At 53.2% G+C, this 16,813-nt stretch overlaps 1 protein-coding gene across 2 annotated transcripts in view; it reads right to left on the reverse strand.

Annotated features, from left to right (window-relative positions):
- Nucleotides 1-16,813, reverse strand: part of LRSAM1 (leucine rich repeat and sterile alpha motif containing 1) — a 34,850-nt gene that overhangs the window by 11,004 nt on the left and 7,033 nt on the right. For both annotated transcript variants that reach the window (XM_054584349.1, XM_054584350.1), the window contains exons 8-19: nt 16,664-16,748; nt 15,594-15,715; nt 12,800-12,890; nt 9,549-9,679; nt 7,855-7,884; nt 7,332-7,454; nt 6,850-6,989; nt 5,892-5,936; nt 3,982-4,052; nt 2,956-3,055; nt 1,156-1,243; nt 661-735 (exon numbers count right to left, since the gene is read on the reverse strand). In XM_054584349.1, the coding sequence (XP_054440324.1) occupies nt 661-735; nt 1,156-1,243; nt 2,956-3,055; nt 3,982-4,052; nt 5,892-5,936; nt 6,850-6,989; nt 7,332-7,454; nt 7,855-7,884; nt 9,549-9,679; nt 12,800-12,890; nt 15,594-15,715; nt 16,664-16,748 (1,101 nt within the window). The remainder of the gene's footprint in view (nt 1-660; nt 736-1,155; nt 1,244-2,955; nt 3,056-3,981; nt 4,053-5,891; nt 5,937-6,849; nt 6,990-7,331; nt 7,455-7,854; nt 7,885-9,548; nt 9,680-12,799; nt 12,891-15,593; nt 15,716-16,663; nt 16,749-16,813) is intronic.

The raw sequence follows: 16,813 nt of genomic DNA on the forward strand, positions 1-16,813 counted from the left end.
AAAGGCTAAGTTGGTTTTGGCCCAAAAAGAAAAGAATAAAATGAAAACAAAACCATGCAAAATGTGAAATTCAAAGTGTGCGGAATACGATGTGATGAGCGTTCCCACAGCGTGAAAGCTCGCTTCACCCCAGCCCTGCCCACCTTGCACGCGCCGTGCCCTCGGGAAAGCCCAGTGGGTCAGGCAGCCCCAGGCCATGGCGGCGGCCACGAGGCCCCAGCGGCGGGGCCTGGCCGGGGCGGCCCCAAGGTCAGCCCCAGAGCCGGACAAGACTGCACCCTCTGGTTAAGGCCTGGGACCCCTCAGATGACAGGGCCCCCCTGCTTCCTGGGGGAAACCCGATGATCTGTCCCAGCTCGCAGCTGACAGGGTGCTGGGCTGGGAGCCCGCTGCAGGGGGAGGGGTCGGCGCAGGCTGCCCTTCCCCTCGGCCCTGGCAGCGTCCCCTCGGCCAAGCACTCACAGGGCTGTCCCCAGGCACCTCCCGGCAGCCCTGGCCCAGGTTCTGGGAGGAAGGGGAGGTTCTGAAGGGAGGCCTGCTGCCGAGCTGCCACGTGAAAGAGCCAGGATCCAACCTCATCTGCCCCGTCCCTCTACCTCGGCGCGACTCTGAAAGCTGACGAGACAGGGCTAGATGGGGGGCCACGACCCCCACTCTCACCTGGTTCCGGATCTGCCGATGCATCAGGTCTTTCTTCACCTGGAGGGCCTCAAAAGCAGCCTTCTGCATGGCGCTCTGCGACAGAGAGCGGGGCCTACTGAGCTGGGGCCCGGCCTCGCTCCTCCTCCCCCGCCGGCTGGCTGAGGCAGCAGGGGAGTGGGGGGCGCAGCGCTTGCAGGTGAGAAGTGCGGGTCCTGCGGCGCTCTCCCATGGGCGCCTGCTCCCAGCTGGGCTCCACTGCCCGCCCTTTCAGTCCTTATGACGGAGTCCCCACAGCACGGGGAGTGGGTGCCCGCCAGAGGAGGGTGCTTCTCGGGATTCCCGTGACTGGCAGATCACCGCCCAGAGGCATCTGCCTGCCCCTCTCTGCCTGACGGTTGTGCTCAGTGCACTAAGTGGCTGGGTCTCACGCATGCTCTAGGACAGGGTGCGGAGCTGAGCTCTGACGCCCTCCCTTCACGTGCCTCCGCCCTCATGCCCTGGGCAAGGGCTCACCTCCCGCAGGATCTGGCTGATGGCTTTGTTCTGATCCATCTGCTGCCATGCCAGAATCTGCTGGAACCGCTCATCCATTTCAGCCATGCTGCCAGAAAGACAGCAAGTTCATTTACTCTCTCAATATTTTCTGAGCACCTACTATGTGCCAGGCACCTTGGAAGAAATCAAGAATAACCATTCATTCATTCAATACTTATGGAGCGCTGGCTGGAGGCTGTGTTCCAGGCTGGGCACAGACAGTTTATCTGAATCCCATGGCCCTGGACAGAAGGTGACAAAGTCTTTGTCTCAGGAACTGGGAGACATGATCTCCAGGTCCTCTCCTCCACCCCCCACCAGAACACGGCCTCCCAGGTGGGTCGCTCGGGCCTTGAGAGAGCCGTCCTTCCCGGGCACTGACGTCTGCCCTCCCCACCACAGCATTTCCGGCCCTGGTGGGGGGCCGCTCTTAGCCCCTAGAACAAACCTAGTGACTTTGGCACAGAAATCCAAACCCTGCAGCCCCACGTATGTCCACGCTGTGGTACAATCTTTGTTCCGAGTTTGTTTCACGGTAATAGCAGCTACTTATCAGACCCTACGTGGCAGACCTGACGCCCGCTAGGGCTCATTCAGCGTTCCAGCCACTCGGCCGCAGTGCTGTGATTTACCCGCACGATTCTGATATGAAAATGGAGGCTCAGAAAGGGGAAGTAACTTGCCCAAGACCTCACAGTTGCTAACAGACCATGTGCCCGTGCCCCTAAGCACACGCCATGCAGCAGGAAGGGAGGGAGCCCCACATCCGAGGACACAGGGGAAGCTGGCGGCTGTGCCACCGGATGGAAGGAGAAACACGGGGCGGCCCGCGCTCCCAGCCTCTCCGCCTCTGGGGCTCCTGAGCACTGACTGGGCTTTTCTGACCTGCCAGACCCCGAAGGCTCCCTTGGCAGGCAAACCCACAGTGCGGCGACGAACGTGGAGTTTCCCACCCAGAGGGGCCATCAGCACTGACGGCGGCCCTATCACCGTCCCCGCCAGTGCACGCTGCCCCGACCTGTGCGGCCCCCTGGCGAGGATGAGGGCACCGTAATCAAGGGCATGGCCCCACTCTGCCTGGGTTCGAATCCTGGCTCTGTCACGTGATAGTTGTGTTTCCTTGGGTGCGTCACGTAGCGTCTCTGAGCCTGAGTTAGGACTGTAAAATGGGGTGAGTAACAACGTGGCCCCTCAGAGATTCAATGAGCTGATGCGTGTCACTGAGTGGAATGCCTGGCACACAGGAAGCGCGTGGGGAGCGGCAGTGATCGGAGGCACACCTAAGAAACCTTGTGGGTTTGCCTGCAGACCACCGCCATAAAGGAAGTATGGCAACAAAGCGAGTCAAAGAAATTTTTGGGTTTTCTGGTGCGTATAAGAATTATGTTTATAATATACTGTAATCTATTAACTGTGCAATAGCATTAGGTCTCAAAAAACAATTACGTACTTAAATTAAAAAATCCTTTATTGCTAAGAAATGCTAACCATCTGAGTCTGTAGGGAAAACGGTACCAATCTATGTGCTGGAGGCATGGTTGCCACAAACCTTTAATGTGTAAAAAACACAGTATCCGTGAAGCGCAGTAACACGCGTTATTGCCGCTTTATCACGACCCAACACAGAATTGTGAGGTCCAGCTGGCAAGTTCATGGGGATCGGTCACCACTTTCCTCCAATGGCAGGGCTGCGGCTGAGGTGGCCACGGGCAGGGGATCCTCTGGGCGCAGAGCTGGTTCCCCCAGCTCCCTTCTTCAGGGAGCCTCTCCTTACCTTACCTGCAACAGGCCTGCTGGACCAAGTTCTGCCTCTGGGACTCATAGGCCATCTGGATGAAGCGGCTCTTACAGCTCTCGGTCAGCATCTGCTGCATGGCGGCTGAGGAGACGGGGGTGGGGCTGAGAACGGTGCAGCCGCCCCTGGGCCTCGCGGGGTTCACCTAGTCACCCACCTGATGGTCACTCTCAAGAGAAATCTTTTTGTGTAAACTTTAAAAGTAACTTAAGCTTGAAAGATGGACTAATTGCAAAACACTGAACAGCACATACAAGATCTATAATCTGTCACCCAGAGATACTGTTAAATGTTAATGTGTGTTTGTGGATTTTAAACAATTAAAATTAAAAAGTTGAAAGAGAATTGAAGAACTATGTGTATATCCATGTTCGTAGCAACATTATTCACAATAGCCAACAGGTAGAAACAACCCAGGTGCCCACTGATGGATGAAGAGATTAACGAAATGTGGTCTATCCATGCAGTGGAATACTATTCAGCCTCAAAAAGGAAGGAAATTCAGGGATGAGCCACAACATGAAAGAAGCCTTGCGAAGTGAAAGAAGCCAGGCGACAAAAGGATAAATACCATATGATGCCACTTACACGGGACACCTAGAGTAACAGACTCATAGTGACAGAAAGTAGAATGGTGGTGCCAGGGGCTGGAGGAGGGGGAAATGAGGAGTTGATATTTCATGGACACAGAGTTTCAGTTTTGCAAGATGCAAAGAGTTTTGGATTGGGGGGGGGGCGGTAATGGCTGCACAATAATGTACTAATGCCACAGAACTATACAATGAAAAGTGGTTAGAATGGTACATTTTACCTTATATATATTTTACCATAATAAAAAAAATAAAATGTTATCACGCTAAACATATCACTTCTTACTTCTTATGAATACTTCTCCTCTCAAGGGGCTAACACTCGGCTCCCCCTGTAGGTGACTGTCTACCCCGGCCCCACCACGCCGCAGCCAAGCTCTGTGCCCATGGCCCCTCCGCCCACCCCGCCCTGAGACTCACAGGCAACCTCGCGTCTTCGTAGGTTCTCTGTCTCCTCCTGGGTTATGGACATCAACTGTTCCATTCTTATTCTAGAAAAACAACCCATCCATTTATTCAGAAAACATTACGTTTCCAAGAGGGAATTCCATCAGATGAGCAGCACCTCCATCAGGAAGTCCTCCTGGATGTGCCAACTGAGATGTGCTCCTCCTGCATCACACACCTCCTCTGGGGCCCTGTTACCTCCAGCTGTGTAGTTAGAGTTTCTTGCGTAAGAAGATGAACATCCCCTTAGAAAAATGAGTAAAAGGTACAAACAGCCACTTCACTGATGCTTAAATAGAAGTGACCAATAAACATATGGAAAGATGCTTAATATCACTGGTAACGAAAGAAAGTAAAACCTTTTCACCTAGCAGATTGGCTGAGAGTAAGAAAACTCATAACCGTTGGTAACAGCAATGGCGGTGGTGAAATGGGCACTTTCACATACAGGGGAAAAGAGCGTAAACTGGCAAAACATTTTTTGGAAGGCGATTTAACAGTATCTATCAAATGTCCTCTTACTATTTCCTTAAAAAAGTCACATAAATGCATTTACAGGAATATTTAGAAGTTATTCGCTGTAATTGTAATTATGAAAAACTGGAAACAAATGTTCATGGACAGAGGGCCAATAAATTATGACATAATCATATAGTGGAATACTCTGTAGCTACTATAGATAATAAGGTTTTTGGCATGGAAATACATCCATGATATAATAAAATTAATAAGTGTTGAATGAAATCTCAATAAAACATAAGAATATAAATGAAAATATAAAAGGCAAATTACATGTATGTATGTGCATGCACGCTGCATGCGTGTATACAGTTTCCCCCCACACTAACTGGTTAGAGAGGCTTGGTTTCTGCAGGGACTGACTTCATTGGAGGAAGCATGTCTCACATGAGCCCCTCTGCCCCAGGACCACGGGCTGCTCGAGGGGGCCTGTATGGTGCCCTGCCGTGCCCCAGGCCTGGCACAGCGCGGGCAACTGATCAGCGTGTGCTGAAGAAACGATGCCACCGGCCACAGCTCAGCTTGGCCTTGACCGCCCCAGGCTGCCACGAGCACCACAGTTTAGTGGGTGGGACGATGGGGCTGCTCCGCACTTGCGGGGAGCACCTACGGCAGGTCTTCCCAGGCAGCGGGGCGCCTAGAGGGCTGGCCCTAAGGACAGCAGCCAAGTCCACGCTCCTATTTTGGGATGTCAGAGAACCAGGAGGGATCCCACTAATACCTGGGGAAGGGCTGGAGGGTGTCCCTCCTGGCCACCATCTTTTCTCTTTACTACAGTGGTGCCCCCCAGAGCAGTAAACTTGGAAAATACTGAAAACACCACAAAGGAAAAAAACATCACTGCCTCCAAGTCCCATCTCTAAAACATGCTCAGTGTACTCCATTGGGGTGGGGCTTTTTGCTTTCTGAGCACAGAAATGTACAGCGTCTTTAAGAAAAAATAGACTGCAAGCCCCACTTTTCCATTTAGCAATATATTGTGTCTCCTTTAATAAGGAATATTTGTCTACAAGATTGATTGGCTACAGATTACTTTTTTGTGCATAATTCACGTAACCAAATTCTTTCCCCCTCCAGAAATGTAGGTTTTTTGGCAATTTTTTTATACTGGAAATACAGTTGGACATTATATGTAAATTCTTGTTCACATCTTCTAAGTTTTTGTCAGGAATGTATTTTAACGAACTTGCAGGTAGTCATTCTTTTTAATTCAATATTCCCTAATGAGGTGAATTTCCTTGTAGCTTTAGGAAAACTTTCTGACATAACCCTTGAGAATCACGTGACATTGTAACCCAAAGGCCCCCCCGCCCCGCCCCGGGGAGGAAGGCTGTGCAGAGGAGGTGCTAGAGCAGAACCCTTACCTTTCATTTTCCAGCGACTTCAAAATCTCAGAGCTTTTCTTTTGCCTGTGGAGAAATCCGTGAAAGGTCCCTGTAGCTGTCACCGTCACCTGCACGCCTGCTTCCAAGGGAACCTCCCCCCCCCCCGCCCCCCTGCATTGGCAGAGCACAGGGGGCGGAGTGGCTGCGCTGGGGGCCTCTCAGCCCCAACCCTGAGGAAGGGGCCCTGTGGTCTCAGGCCAGTTACTCAACCACTCCAAGCCCCGGTTCCTCCACTGTAACATAGGAACAATATCAAAAACAACAGCAGCAGCAGCAGCAGCAACAACAACAAAGCCTCCATGGAGTATTTGAAAAGAGTGAGAAAATATCCACAAAGCGCATGGCACTTAAGAAGCGCCCGGCGGGCGGCAGCTTTCCTGGATGCCCGCGGTGGTGAGGGCTGGGGGAGCGGCGCAGGGGCCTGCCGGCACCCTGGACAGCAAAGGAGCAAGTGAAAGGTGAAAAGAAGCCCGAAGCCACAGGGGACGTGGCGAAAGCCTATTTCTGAACTCTTTCTCCTAGGAACCCCAGCTAGACTTTCTCAGGTTCCCTGAGGTCTCTATCCGGCCCCCTTGCTCCCAAACCCCGTCAAGGCCTGCTCCCAGCAGCCCTGCTTGGGTGAGTGGAACCCAAAATACTGGCGCAGAGGTGACCCGAACTGTCTTGTTAAAGCTACCCATTTCACAGATGGGAAACCACGGAGGCACAGGCCCCAGTGGTGGCTGCCATGCAGCAGGAGACAGAGCCGGTCATGCCCAGACCGGTCTATTCTGCTTAAGTTGGTGCGAACCACAGCACCAGGGCCAGGTCCTCACGGTGGAAATCTTGGGCAGGAGTGGAGCCGTGAGGGGGAGGTGGACCCCGTCCTGCTCTCCTCCACGGGTATCATGTGGGAGCAGGTCTCTGGGCCTGGGGGCCAGAAGGGTGGCGGCCTGACCTCTGATTGTCTTCCAGGAGCTTCTGGATGCGGTTGGAGATGTTCTGCTCCGTCTGCTTCAGCTGCTCCTGCAGCCGCTGACGCTCTGCGTCGAGGTAGCGCCGGTGCTCACTGAGGCCCTGCTCCAGCCGGGACTGCTCCTGCGGCAGATGGGCGGAGGTCCTGAGCGGCTGGGGCCCGTCCAGGTGCCACAGGGCAATGGGGGGCACCAGGCTGGGGTGAGGAGAATGGGTTTCCCGTCCCAACCTGCCGGCCCTTTCCACGTGGCTTTGGACCAGGCCCTCCCCTTGCTGGGCCTCAGGGTGGCCACCGCACCCGAGGAGTCCAGACTAGGCAACGTGAAGGCTCCCAGGCCCTGGAGTGTGGAAGCGTGAGAGCTCCCTCCCACTGCCTTCCTGCATCGGAGGGGCCTGCGTGGCAGTCAGGGGCCCTAGCAGAGATGCACGGGCAGGCGGGTCCTGCGGGCTGGGCCGCTCACGAACCTCCCTGACCGTCTGAAGGATCTCGTCCCTCTGGCTGTTGCTCTGCTGCACGAGCTGGGCATGCTCTCGCTGCCCGAGCTCCAGGCGCCGTTCAAACTCGAGTTTCTCCAGCATCTTCTGTTCCTGCAAAAATGGGGCTGCTGGGGGCTGCTGGTGCAGGCGCTGTGGGCGTCAGGATCGGGGAGCAGCGTGAACCCACTCCGAAACCCTGAGTGGTGTGGGCTACAGGTCTTAACCCTGAGTGGCCCTGCAGGGCTCCGCTGTAACAGAGCGGGCTCTTTGCTGGCAGAGGCCAGCGATTCAGAGCCTGGGCTTGGGCTCAAGGTCTCTGAGCCTTGGCCTTCGCATCTGCCAAGCAGAGATGCTCTGCCATCTGCTGAAGCAGGGAGGGTATGCTGAGGCCATGTATTTAAGGGGGACGCATTGCTTTACCCTCTGATTTAGAGGCAGGAAGAACTTGTTTTATGATTGTTGAGATCTTTAACGAGAAGAAAAGTGATAGAGACAAAAGGCGTTTTCTTACCTTCCTCTTCTCATAGTCTGAGAACCTATTCTGGGGGGGAAAAGGCAGTGGTCAGAGATGGTAGGTGGCCTGACCCCATTCAGACTCCCGGGCCCAGCCCAGAGTACGGCATCTGAGGGGTGGGGTGGGGCGGGGTGGGGATGAGGGGTGGGTGGTTCTGGTGGACACCAAGGGCTGAGAGCCATGGGGCTTGGCCCACCCTAGGAAGGTCTTCAAGACAGTTCCAGGGATGCAGCCCTGGGAAGGCCTGGTCCTCAGGAAAGGAGACCAAGAAATGGGACACGGGAGCCCCCTGTACGTCTGCACAACACACCCGCCGCACCCAGCTCTGGCCCACCCAACTGCTCCAAGTGCTGAAGGGTGTGCGCGCAAACTCCTGTAGAGCGGTTCCAAAGAGTCAAAACACCGAGAATAACTCAAATGCCCATTAACAGGCGATGACGTCAATGGGTCACGGTGCACCCACACAGTGGCTTGTTATACAACTCAAATGGGGCAAATGTGGGTGCAGCATGGAGAGATGCCCGCCCCTATCCCTCTGTGTGCAGCGCGAGTCCGCTCCTGCCAAGCCATTGGCGGCGGGACCCGACCAGGACACAAGAGCCAGGAGGCAGGTTCCTCGATCAGTCCATGGGGGGTGCCTCTAGGGGGCGGGCGCAGGGTCGGGGCTGCCGTCCACTTAGGGTCTATGTTTCTCTATTGTTTGAGTGTATAACAAGGAGCAGGAATGCCTTCTGTACCTAAACATGCACACGCGCGCGCACACACACACACGCGCGCACGCGCGCTTTCTGAGGGGCCTTTCTACAATTCAGGCTTGGAGACCAGGACCAGTCTCTGAGCTAGAGAAGCAGCATCCCGTAAGGAAATAGAATTTTCCCTACCCTGAGGCAAGAGTACAGTTTAAAAACTTAATCTTTAATTATATAGATATCCGAACATATTCTCCTCGTAAAAAATTAAAACATGGCATATAAAACGAAGGTCCCTGCCGAACACTCCTGGTCCTGAGCCTGGCTCCCTGACCCCATCCCACGTGTCATCCTCAGACCCAAGTGCGCGTGTCTACATACACAGAGTTTGTGTCTTTGGAGAAATATATATACAGACATATATCATTTTATTACGCTTCACTTTATTGCACTTAGCAGATACTGCGTTTTCCTCAACACTGAGGTTAAGATCTTCCACCAGCAAAAAGACTACAGCTTGCTGAAGGCTTAGATGATGGTTAACATTTTTGAGCAATAAAGCACTTTTTAATTATGGTATGCACATTTTTAGACCTAATGCTATTGCACACTTAATAGACTACAGTATAGTGTAAACATAACTTTTACATGCATTGGGAAGCCCCAAAATTCATGTGACTTGCTTTATTGCAACATTTGTTTCATTGCAGTGGACTGGAAACAGACCCACAATCTCCCCAGCGCAGGCCTGCGCCTGTGTGCGTGTGTTTGGACCAGGGCCTGGGAGAGCCCGCCGAACAGCAGAAGCGGGCAGGGTGCCGCTGAGCTTGCTGAGCTGGTGAGGCGGGGTGGCCCCTGCTGGCCTCACGAAAGCAACCTAAGCACGTTGGTGTGAATGCAGGTGAATTTTAGTTTGATGGAGGACCCTAGAGGCTGCAGCTCTGAGCACCCCCCTGGGCCCAGGGTCCCTTCTCCACTTGCCAACAGGCAGGTGCGCCTTACCTGCCACTCTACCTCCTCCCGGGAGAATCTGTCCGTGGGCCCGTCGGGGCTGTCCTGGGAGGTCTCGGCCCCATCTTGCTCCAGGACCGGCAGCAGGTACTGAGAAGGTGGGTAGTACTCCAGCCCTGAGTCTGCGAGAGACGATACAAGCTGACCCGCGGGGAGGGGACAGTCCAGGTACCTGGAGCCGCCCACTCCTGCTGCCCCTGATTCCTCCTCGGGCCCCTGTCCCACCCCCACCTCAGGCCGCTGCTCCCCTGCCCGAAACGGGGCCCTCGTGTTGCTCACCAGTGCTAACGCCTGGGCTGGAGTGTGGCCTGTGCCCAGTGAGCTTCAGCTGAATGAATAAAGGGACATACCACCAGCCTCTTTCTCGTCCCAGTGGAAATAAGGTGAAAAGAGCCTGAGATTAGTAGTTGAAGGCCGGGTTCAGGACTCAGCTTCACCCATGATTTCCTGTGTGTGAGTCCTTGGGCAAGGTGCTCACCTGACTCCTGGCCTTGTGTAGTTTTTGCCTTATTCTTGCTGATTTTTAGGTGCTCTTACGTATTATAGCTAAAAACCGTGAATCTATATGTTTCTAGGCGGCAACTCATCTTTTTAGCTTTGATGATGGTATCTATCCTTTTGAGATAAAGAAGCTTTAGGTTTTAATGTAGTCAATTACCTTTGACTACCCACCAAGGGTATAAATCGGCAATTCACAAGAAAAACTAAAACTGGGCAGCAGACATATGAAAAAATACTCAAATAATCAAGGAGATGACATTAAAATATAATAGGCTCTCTTGTTTATCCATCAGATTGAAGACTATTACAGATAACACCAAGCGTTAGCCAGGCTGGGGTGAGGGAAAGGTCCTCTCCGATACCCCTCATGGGAACGTAACCACGTGTAACCTCTTCAGGGGGCAATACGGAGTGCTCGTCCCCACTGCTGTGCCCACCCGCTGTGGCCTGCCCTGGAGTAATGCCCCTGTGGGCCAGGGAGGGGCACGTTAGTGTTCATGGGGGAGGGCCCCTGGAAAGAACCTCCATGTCCACAACGCTGGGCTCCAGCACGTGAAATGCTAGCTACGCAGCAATTTAAAATGAGGCAGGTCCATACACTGGGAAAAGGCACAGACTTATTTTCAGTAAAGAAAAAGAAAGAAAGCAAAAAGGCAGGGCACAGAATCCCATGGCATATCTTTTCAGGGGTTTTTCTTTAATGTTTTTAAAAGAGCAAAACCAAAAACTTTACATAAGTCTGTATATCCATGATCCAGTTTAAATAAATTGGAGTCCTTCTCAAACTATGTAGTAGGTAGACATGGGCTACACGTGCGGGCCATCTACTGCTCGGACTACTTCGGTAGACACATGGCTTGGTTAGCTGTTTTGTGGTGTATGTAACTTCCCCCCCTTTTTTAAACTGCAGTATAACTCATGTACAGAAAAGAGCGCAACGTCTTCCTATGAAGCTTGATGACTTTAAAAGCGAACACGCCCTGCTAAGCAGGAATCAGCGCTGGTCAGAGCTCAAGGGCATACTCCCGTGTCTGGCTTCTCACAGCCTGCACGGCGTCACGGAGGTTCCCCCGCGCTGTCTCTGTGGCATAGTTTGTTCTTGACCATTGTGCCGTGTTCAGAGTAGACAACAGATTGTCCACTCAGCTGTGGATGGACGTGGGGTTGTTTCAGGTCTGGGCTGTTGCAGATGGTGCTGCTATGGGCATCTCTACAGTTGGCCTTTGTCCTATATTCATGTGCATTTCTCTTGGGCATTGACCCAGGCATGGAACTGATGCATCACAGGGTATATGAAAATTCAGCTTGAGTAGGTATCGACAATCATTTTCTGAAGAGTTCCGATTTACACTTCCACCTGCAGTGTATGGAAGCTCCTGTTGCTTCACATCTTTGATAATTCTTGATATGGACAGATTCATCTTGGCCATTTTTTGGGTGTGTTAGGGGTTAAGTACCTCTTTGCAGTTTTAATTTTCATCTTCCTGTTGACTAAATGCTGTTGAGTCCCTTTTTTCAGATACTGATGACCATCTGGACATTCTCTTTTGTAAAATTCCTATTCATATCTTTTGACAGTACCTTCTTACTGCTCTCTAGTTCTTCTCATCACCTAGAAACAAGTCCTTTGTTGGATATGTATTGCGAATATCATCTCCAGCTTCAGAGCTTGCCTTTCCTTTCCCGAAATGGTGTCTTTTAAAGGAAAGAAGTTTTTTATTTTAATGAAAACTAACTTATCAATATTTTATGGTTAGTGCTGCCTCTCTCTTATTCAAGGAAAAGGCTAAGGTTCTTTCTTTTCCACATGGTAGCCAACTGATCCAGGATCATTTATTGACAAGCACTTCGCTTTCCTTTCTCAGTGCTTTGCCATGGCACCTTCATCACACACCAGACGACCATACATGTATGTGAGCCTTGACTGTGCTCAAGAAGTTCAACAGGTGACAGGAGCCCCTCCAGCCTCCTGGGGGTAACTGGGGGCAGGCAGACCTTGTTTTATTGCTCTCAGCTTTCCTGTGCTCCACAGATACCACACATTGAAGGCAGGGCTCCCGCCAGCCCCGCCAGTGGAAGGACCCGTCCGGCTGTGCTGCAGAGTCTGGGAGGAGCCCGCCCTGTCCCCAGGGTTTGCCCGTGTGCTGCTGTCCGGCTTGCGCCCAGACCAGCGGTGGCCCTGCAGTTTCGCTCCTTCTGCTGCCCTGCTGCCCCTCTAAGTCCAATCCGCCGCGGTGTCGCTTCTGGATGACCCCAGTGACCTCCTCACGGGTCCTCTACCCTCCATGCTTGCTTCCTCCTATCCCTCCTCCTCCCTGTCGCTGGAGTAGCTCTTGCACAATAAAAAGTAAATTCCTCTCCTGCGTGAGGGGCCTGGACCCCTTCTCGCCTCTTCCCCGCCTCTCTTCCCTTTACTGTGGCTCCCAGCTACTCGGCCTTCCTTCCGTGGCCCTTCTGTGTGCAGCTCCGTCTGCCAGGAACATCCTTCGCTCTGGTCCTAATCATCCCCCCCGGTCTCAACCGAGCCACTTTCTCAGACAGACCTTCCCCGAGACCCCTAAATCCGAAGCCCCACTGCACTCCCAACACCACAATATGCAATTGTATTGCCTAGTGCGACCATGTTTGGCTCCTGCCAGCCTGGCCCTCCGCAGTCCCCGCCACCTCCCCAGCCCGGGCTGGCCCAGGGCAGCCGCTGGGCAGGCGCGCCCTGAGTGCGGGAGGCAGGCTGCCGGCCTTACCTCGGCAGAGCAACTGCTGGATGGGCTCGGTGCCGGCACCACACACCTCCGGCGGTGGGTAGACCATGGACGCGGCGTCTAAGCTCAGGGTCTGCGGACACAAGGGGACCCCTCTTTATGTGAGTCGTTCACTGCACTGCTCAATGCAGTCGAAAACCAGGCGGTTTAGTTATGAGCATGTGTTCACTATCTGCCCTGCCTGGTAGGGAAAGCTGTCCTGCTCCGCCCGTGTTCCCAGTTACTGGGACAGCGACTGGCGTGCGGCAAGCATTCAATTAAGGTTTTTGGGTAAATGCATGAATAAGCAAAAAACAAAAACAAAAACAAAAAAAAAAACCGGAAGTAATGGGACACTCTAGAGACTAAGATTCCACTTTTATTTAAAAAAAAAAAAACAAACAAACTGATATAGTCTCAGATTAGTATAAATGAAAAAATTTGGAGTGATATATATCAGGCTCAAAGTGACTTCCCCTAACTGTAGAGATTCTTGGGTATTTTCTACATGAAATTTTTTTTATGTGAAATTTTACTAATGTGGTATGCCTTTTTGAGCAGGAAAAATATGTATGCAAGTACACACCATTCTTACAGGTTTATGAGGGCCAGAAAAGAGGGAAATGGGTCCACACAGATGCCCACAAAGCTGCTGCAGCCCCAGCGCGAGCCCTGTGAAACCAAGCCCTCCTCCTCCCACCCTCCCACTTCCCACGGGCCTTCCGCTGCCACCCAGTGCCAGCATGGGCCACCTCAGGCCTCAGGGAGAAGGGACGAAGCCTGGGGAGCCAGAGTGGGAAGAGCAGCTCGGGTGCCGCGCCCTCACCCTGGCCAGCACAGCCCTGTACCCGCTGGGTGCGGTGTGAACCGAGTTGCGGGGTGAGGGGAAGCCTGCCCTGGAGCAGAGGAACTGGCTGCCTGGGGCGGGGAGGCCCGAGAACAGAGAAGCTTATCCTGGGAACTGAATCTAAGGACCATTAACCCCCCTGGGTCATATTAGTCACTGATGGTAAAGTGTGGTGGCTTAAGAGCACAGGTGTTGGGACTGCATGGCCCATGACGGTGGCCACGAGCCATGTGCGCCCATTTAAGTTTAAATTTTCATTGATTAAAATTAAAGAGAATTTCAATGCACCAGCCATAGTTCAAGTGCTAGCAGGTACTAAACTGGATGACACACGCTACGGAATATTTCTGTCACCTGCAGGAGAAGCAGCTTTTGGACAGCAATGCGCTGAGTCATACAGCCCTGATTTCAGACTCCAGCTTGCCAGGGGCCAGCTGTGACCCCTAAACAGGCCACTTGGACTCCCTGGGCCCCTGCCCCCTCTGACTTAAACAGGCACAAAACCACCAACCTGGCAGGCTGTTTGACGGGTAAATGCATACAATACATGAAAAGACTCTAGTCTCAACTAAGAATGGCTGCTGTAATTGTTTCATCTTGAAAACAGATTTGTCTAACATGTCACCAAGAAGCTCAAAAGATTATTGTTTAAAGAATCTATGTGGCTGGTGTGGCTCAGTGGATTGAACGCAGGCCTAGGAACCAAAGGGTCAACCGTTGGGTTCCCAGTCAGGGCACAGGCCTGGGTTGCGGGCCAGGTCCCCAGTAGGGGGCGCATGAGAGGCAACCACACATTGATGTTTCTCTCCCTCCCTTCCCCTCTCTCTAAAAATAAATAAGTAAAATCTTAACAAAAAAAAAAGAGAATCGATATAAAACAAATCAGTGGCCTTACTAGCTGTCTTAGAATGGCTTCAGAATTAGGAACACTGCTCTGAGCTGTGCTGTCCAAGAAAGTAGCAACTGAGCACAGGTAGTTATTTAAATGTAAATTAATTAATATCCGGTAAAATCAAACATGTGGCCCCTTGGCCATATTAGCCACACACAAGCGCTCCAGGGCCACACGTGGCTCGTGGCTACCGATTCCGGTGTCAGCGAACATTTCTGTCATCGCTGGGAGTTCTACTGGAGGACACGAAGAACACCCCAGTGCTGGCCTGTTTCTCCAGCTGGCCCTGCGAGAGCGGCCCGGCCGCCTGGCCTGCCTCGGGCTGCCTGCCATGGCAGCAGGGACCAGCCCCTGGGGTCGGCCACCTCCCTTCGCTGTCTCCACACTCCTGACCCAGATGCCAGTGGTCAGCAGTCTGGCTTGAGAGCCGCTTCGCTGACGGCTCATCGGAGGATTCTGGGATGCATGGTCAGATGTGTGTCATTGTGAATGGGTAAGTCCCCGTTCCGGAGGCTGAGTTGCACAGAGGCGACGCGCATTGGCCCTGGATTCAGACTGCCTGGCTTTCAGTCCCACCTTTGCTGTCACTAGGTGTGTGGCCCTCGGGCAAGCGCCTCGAACGCCCCAGGCCTCAGTTTCCCCTCCGGCAGAGGGGCGCAACAGCATTTGCCTGCAGGGTTTTGTGAGGATTCAGGGAACTAATGCAGGTCGACTGCTCGGCCTTAGTAAGAGCCGGGAGTGCTTCTGCCGCCCTTGTCTACGCCCCCAAAGCTTAGCTCTCTGCCAAGGTCTGGCCCAAATACCACCTTGTTCATAAAGAGTTAACCCATCAGGATGCAGCATTATCTCTCTGCCCTAAAAACATGTGTCTATGTCACCCTTATGACAGCAGAAGCCACACAATTACAACTGCTCGTGCACTGGTCACTCTGCAAGCCCCTAAGGACCATGCGCTGAGATCTCCGTGACCCCGGCACCCTGTGACCAGGACAGGTACTCAGCACCGTGGGAGAGGGAGACAGGCAGTCAGAGAGCCCCCGCGGGATGGCTCCACTTACCTCCAGAGTTCGAACACGCGCCAGCGCCTGCGGCAACCTCCGAATCTCGTTTTCACTGACGTCGAGGGTACGTAAGCTTCGAAGTTCCCCCAAGGAGTCTGGGAGCTCCTTCAGCCTGTTGTCTGCAGAGATCCCAAGAGCACAGCTCAACACCCCAAAGTCCCTTCACCAGCTTCCTTCCAACCCCCACCAGGACTCGGCGGGGGGGAAGCGGGTGCCTCTGACCCCGAGACTCTGTGAGGAAGAACACGACAGTGGGGGTCAGCGACCTGGGCTCAAGCTCCATAACTCACTAGCTGGGTGACTTTAAAAAGTCGACTTTTCCTCTCTGGGGCACAGTCCTCTCATCTGTAAAATGGGGTAATAATAACCATTCTCCCTCATGGGAATATTGAAGGATTCAATGAGGTATCCTCAGCGCAGTGCCTACCACACTGTACGGGGTCGGTAACGGGGCGCCATTATTTTTATAATTATTCATGTGACTGGGGCATTTTGGGCAGAAAGTGCTTAACAGAGCAGAAGAAACGAAAGGGCAGAGGCTATGGTGAGGCAGGCGCCCGACTGATGCACCAGAATCTTGGTTCTGTCATTCTCCTGCTGGGTGGTCCTGAGCAAGGCACTGCCCTCCTAGCCGCCTTGCTTCCTTCATCTGTAACTTGCAAATAACACCGCCTCCCTCTCCAGAGCTCATGGATCTGCCGCGAGGCTCCCTGCACAGCTGAGGGTGGAAGCGCAGCTCACCGAGTGTGAAGCACCGCTCAGAACCGCGCCCGTGGCTCGCGCGTGGCTCTCGCCCAGTCAGCGCGCTACTTCCCCGCTGCCCCCGCCATACTCAGCGTTACAAATGCAAGTGATGGCGTCTCAGAGGCCGCGCTGTCAATGCCCTCTGCCCTCCTGCCCATGAGCTCCTAGCTAGGGTTACCATGGAGACAGCCCCACTGGGAGGTCAGTGCAGTGCATGGTGACAGCTCGGGACGGGCTGCCCCCATGCTCCACGGCTCCCAGGAGGATGCTGGCTGGGACAGAGCTGACTGCGGGTCACAGGGACAGGGGCTCCTGGCTCCCACCTTTCACACTGAGGGTCTGGAGCTGGGTCAGCTTCCCAATGGAACGTGGAAGATGCGTCAGTTGATTCCTCTCCACATTCAATACCTAAGAAAGAGGGAAAAATGATGAGCTCCCACATACAGACAGTAGTGATACCCTTGCTTTGGGCT

This window comes from Pteronotus mesoamericanus, unplaced genomic scaffold, assembly GCF_021234165.1.
Source record: "Pteronotus mesoamericanus isolate MK-2021 breed Mesoamerican mustached bat unplaced genomic scaffold, CSHL_Meso_final contig_78, whole genome shotgun sequence".
Classification (NCBI taxonomy): Eukaryota; Metazoa; Chordata; class Mammalia; order Chiroptera; family Mormoopidae; genus Pteronotus; species Pteronotus mesoamericanus.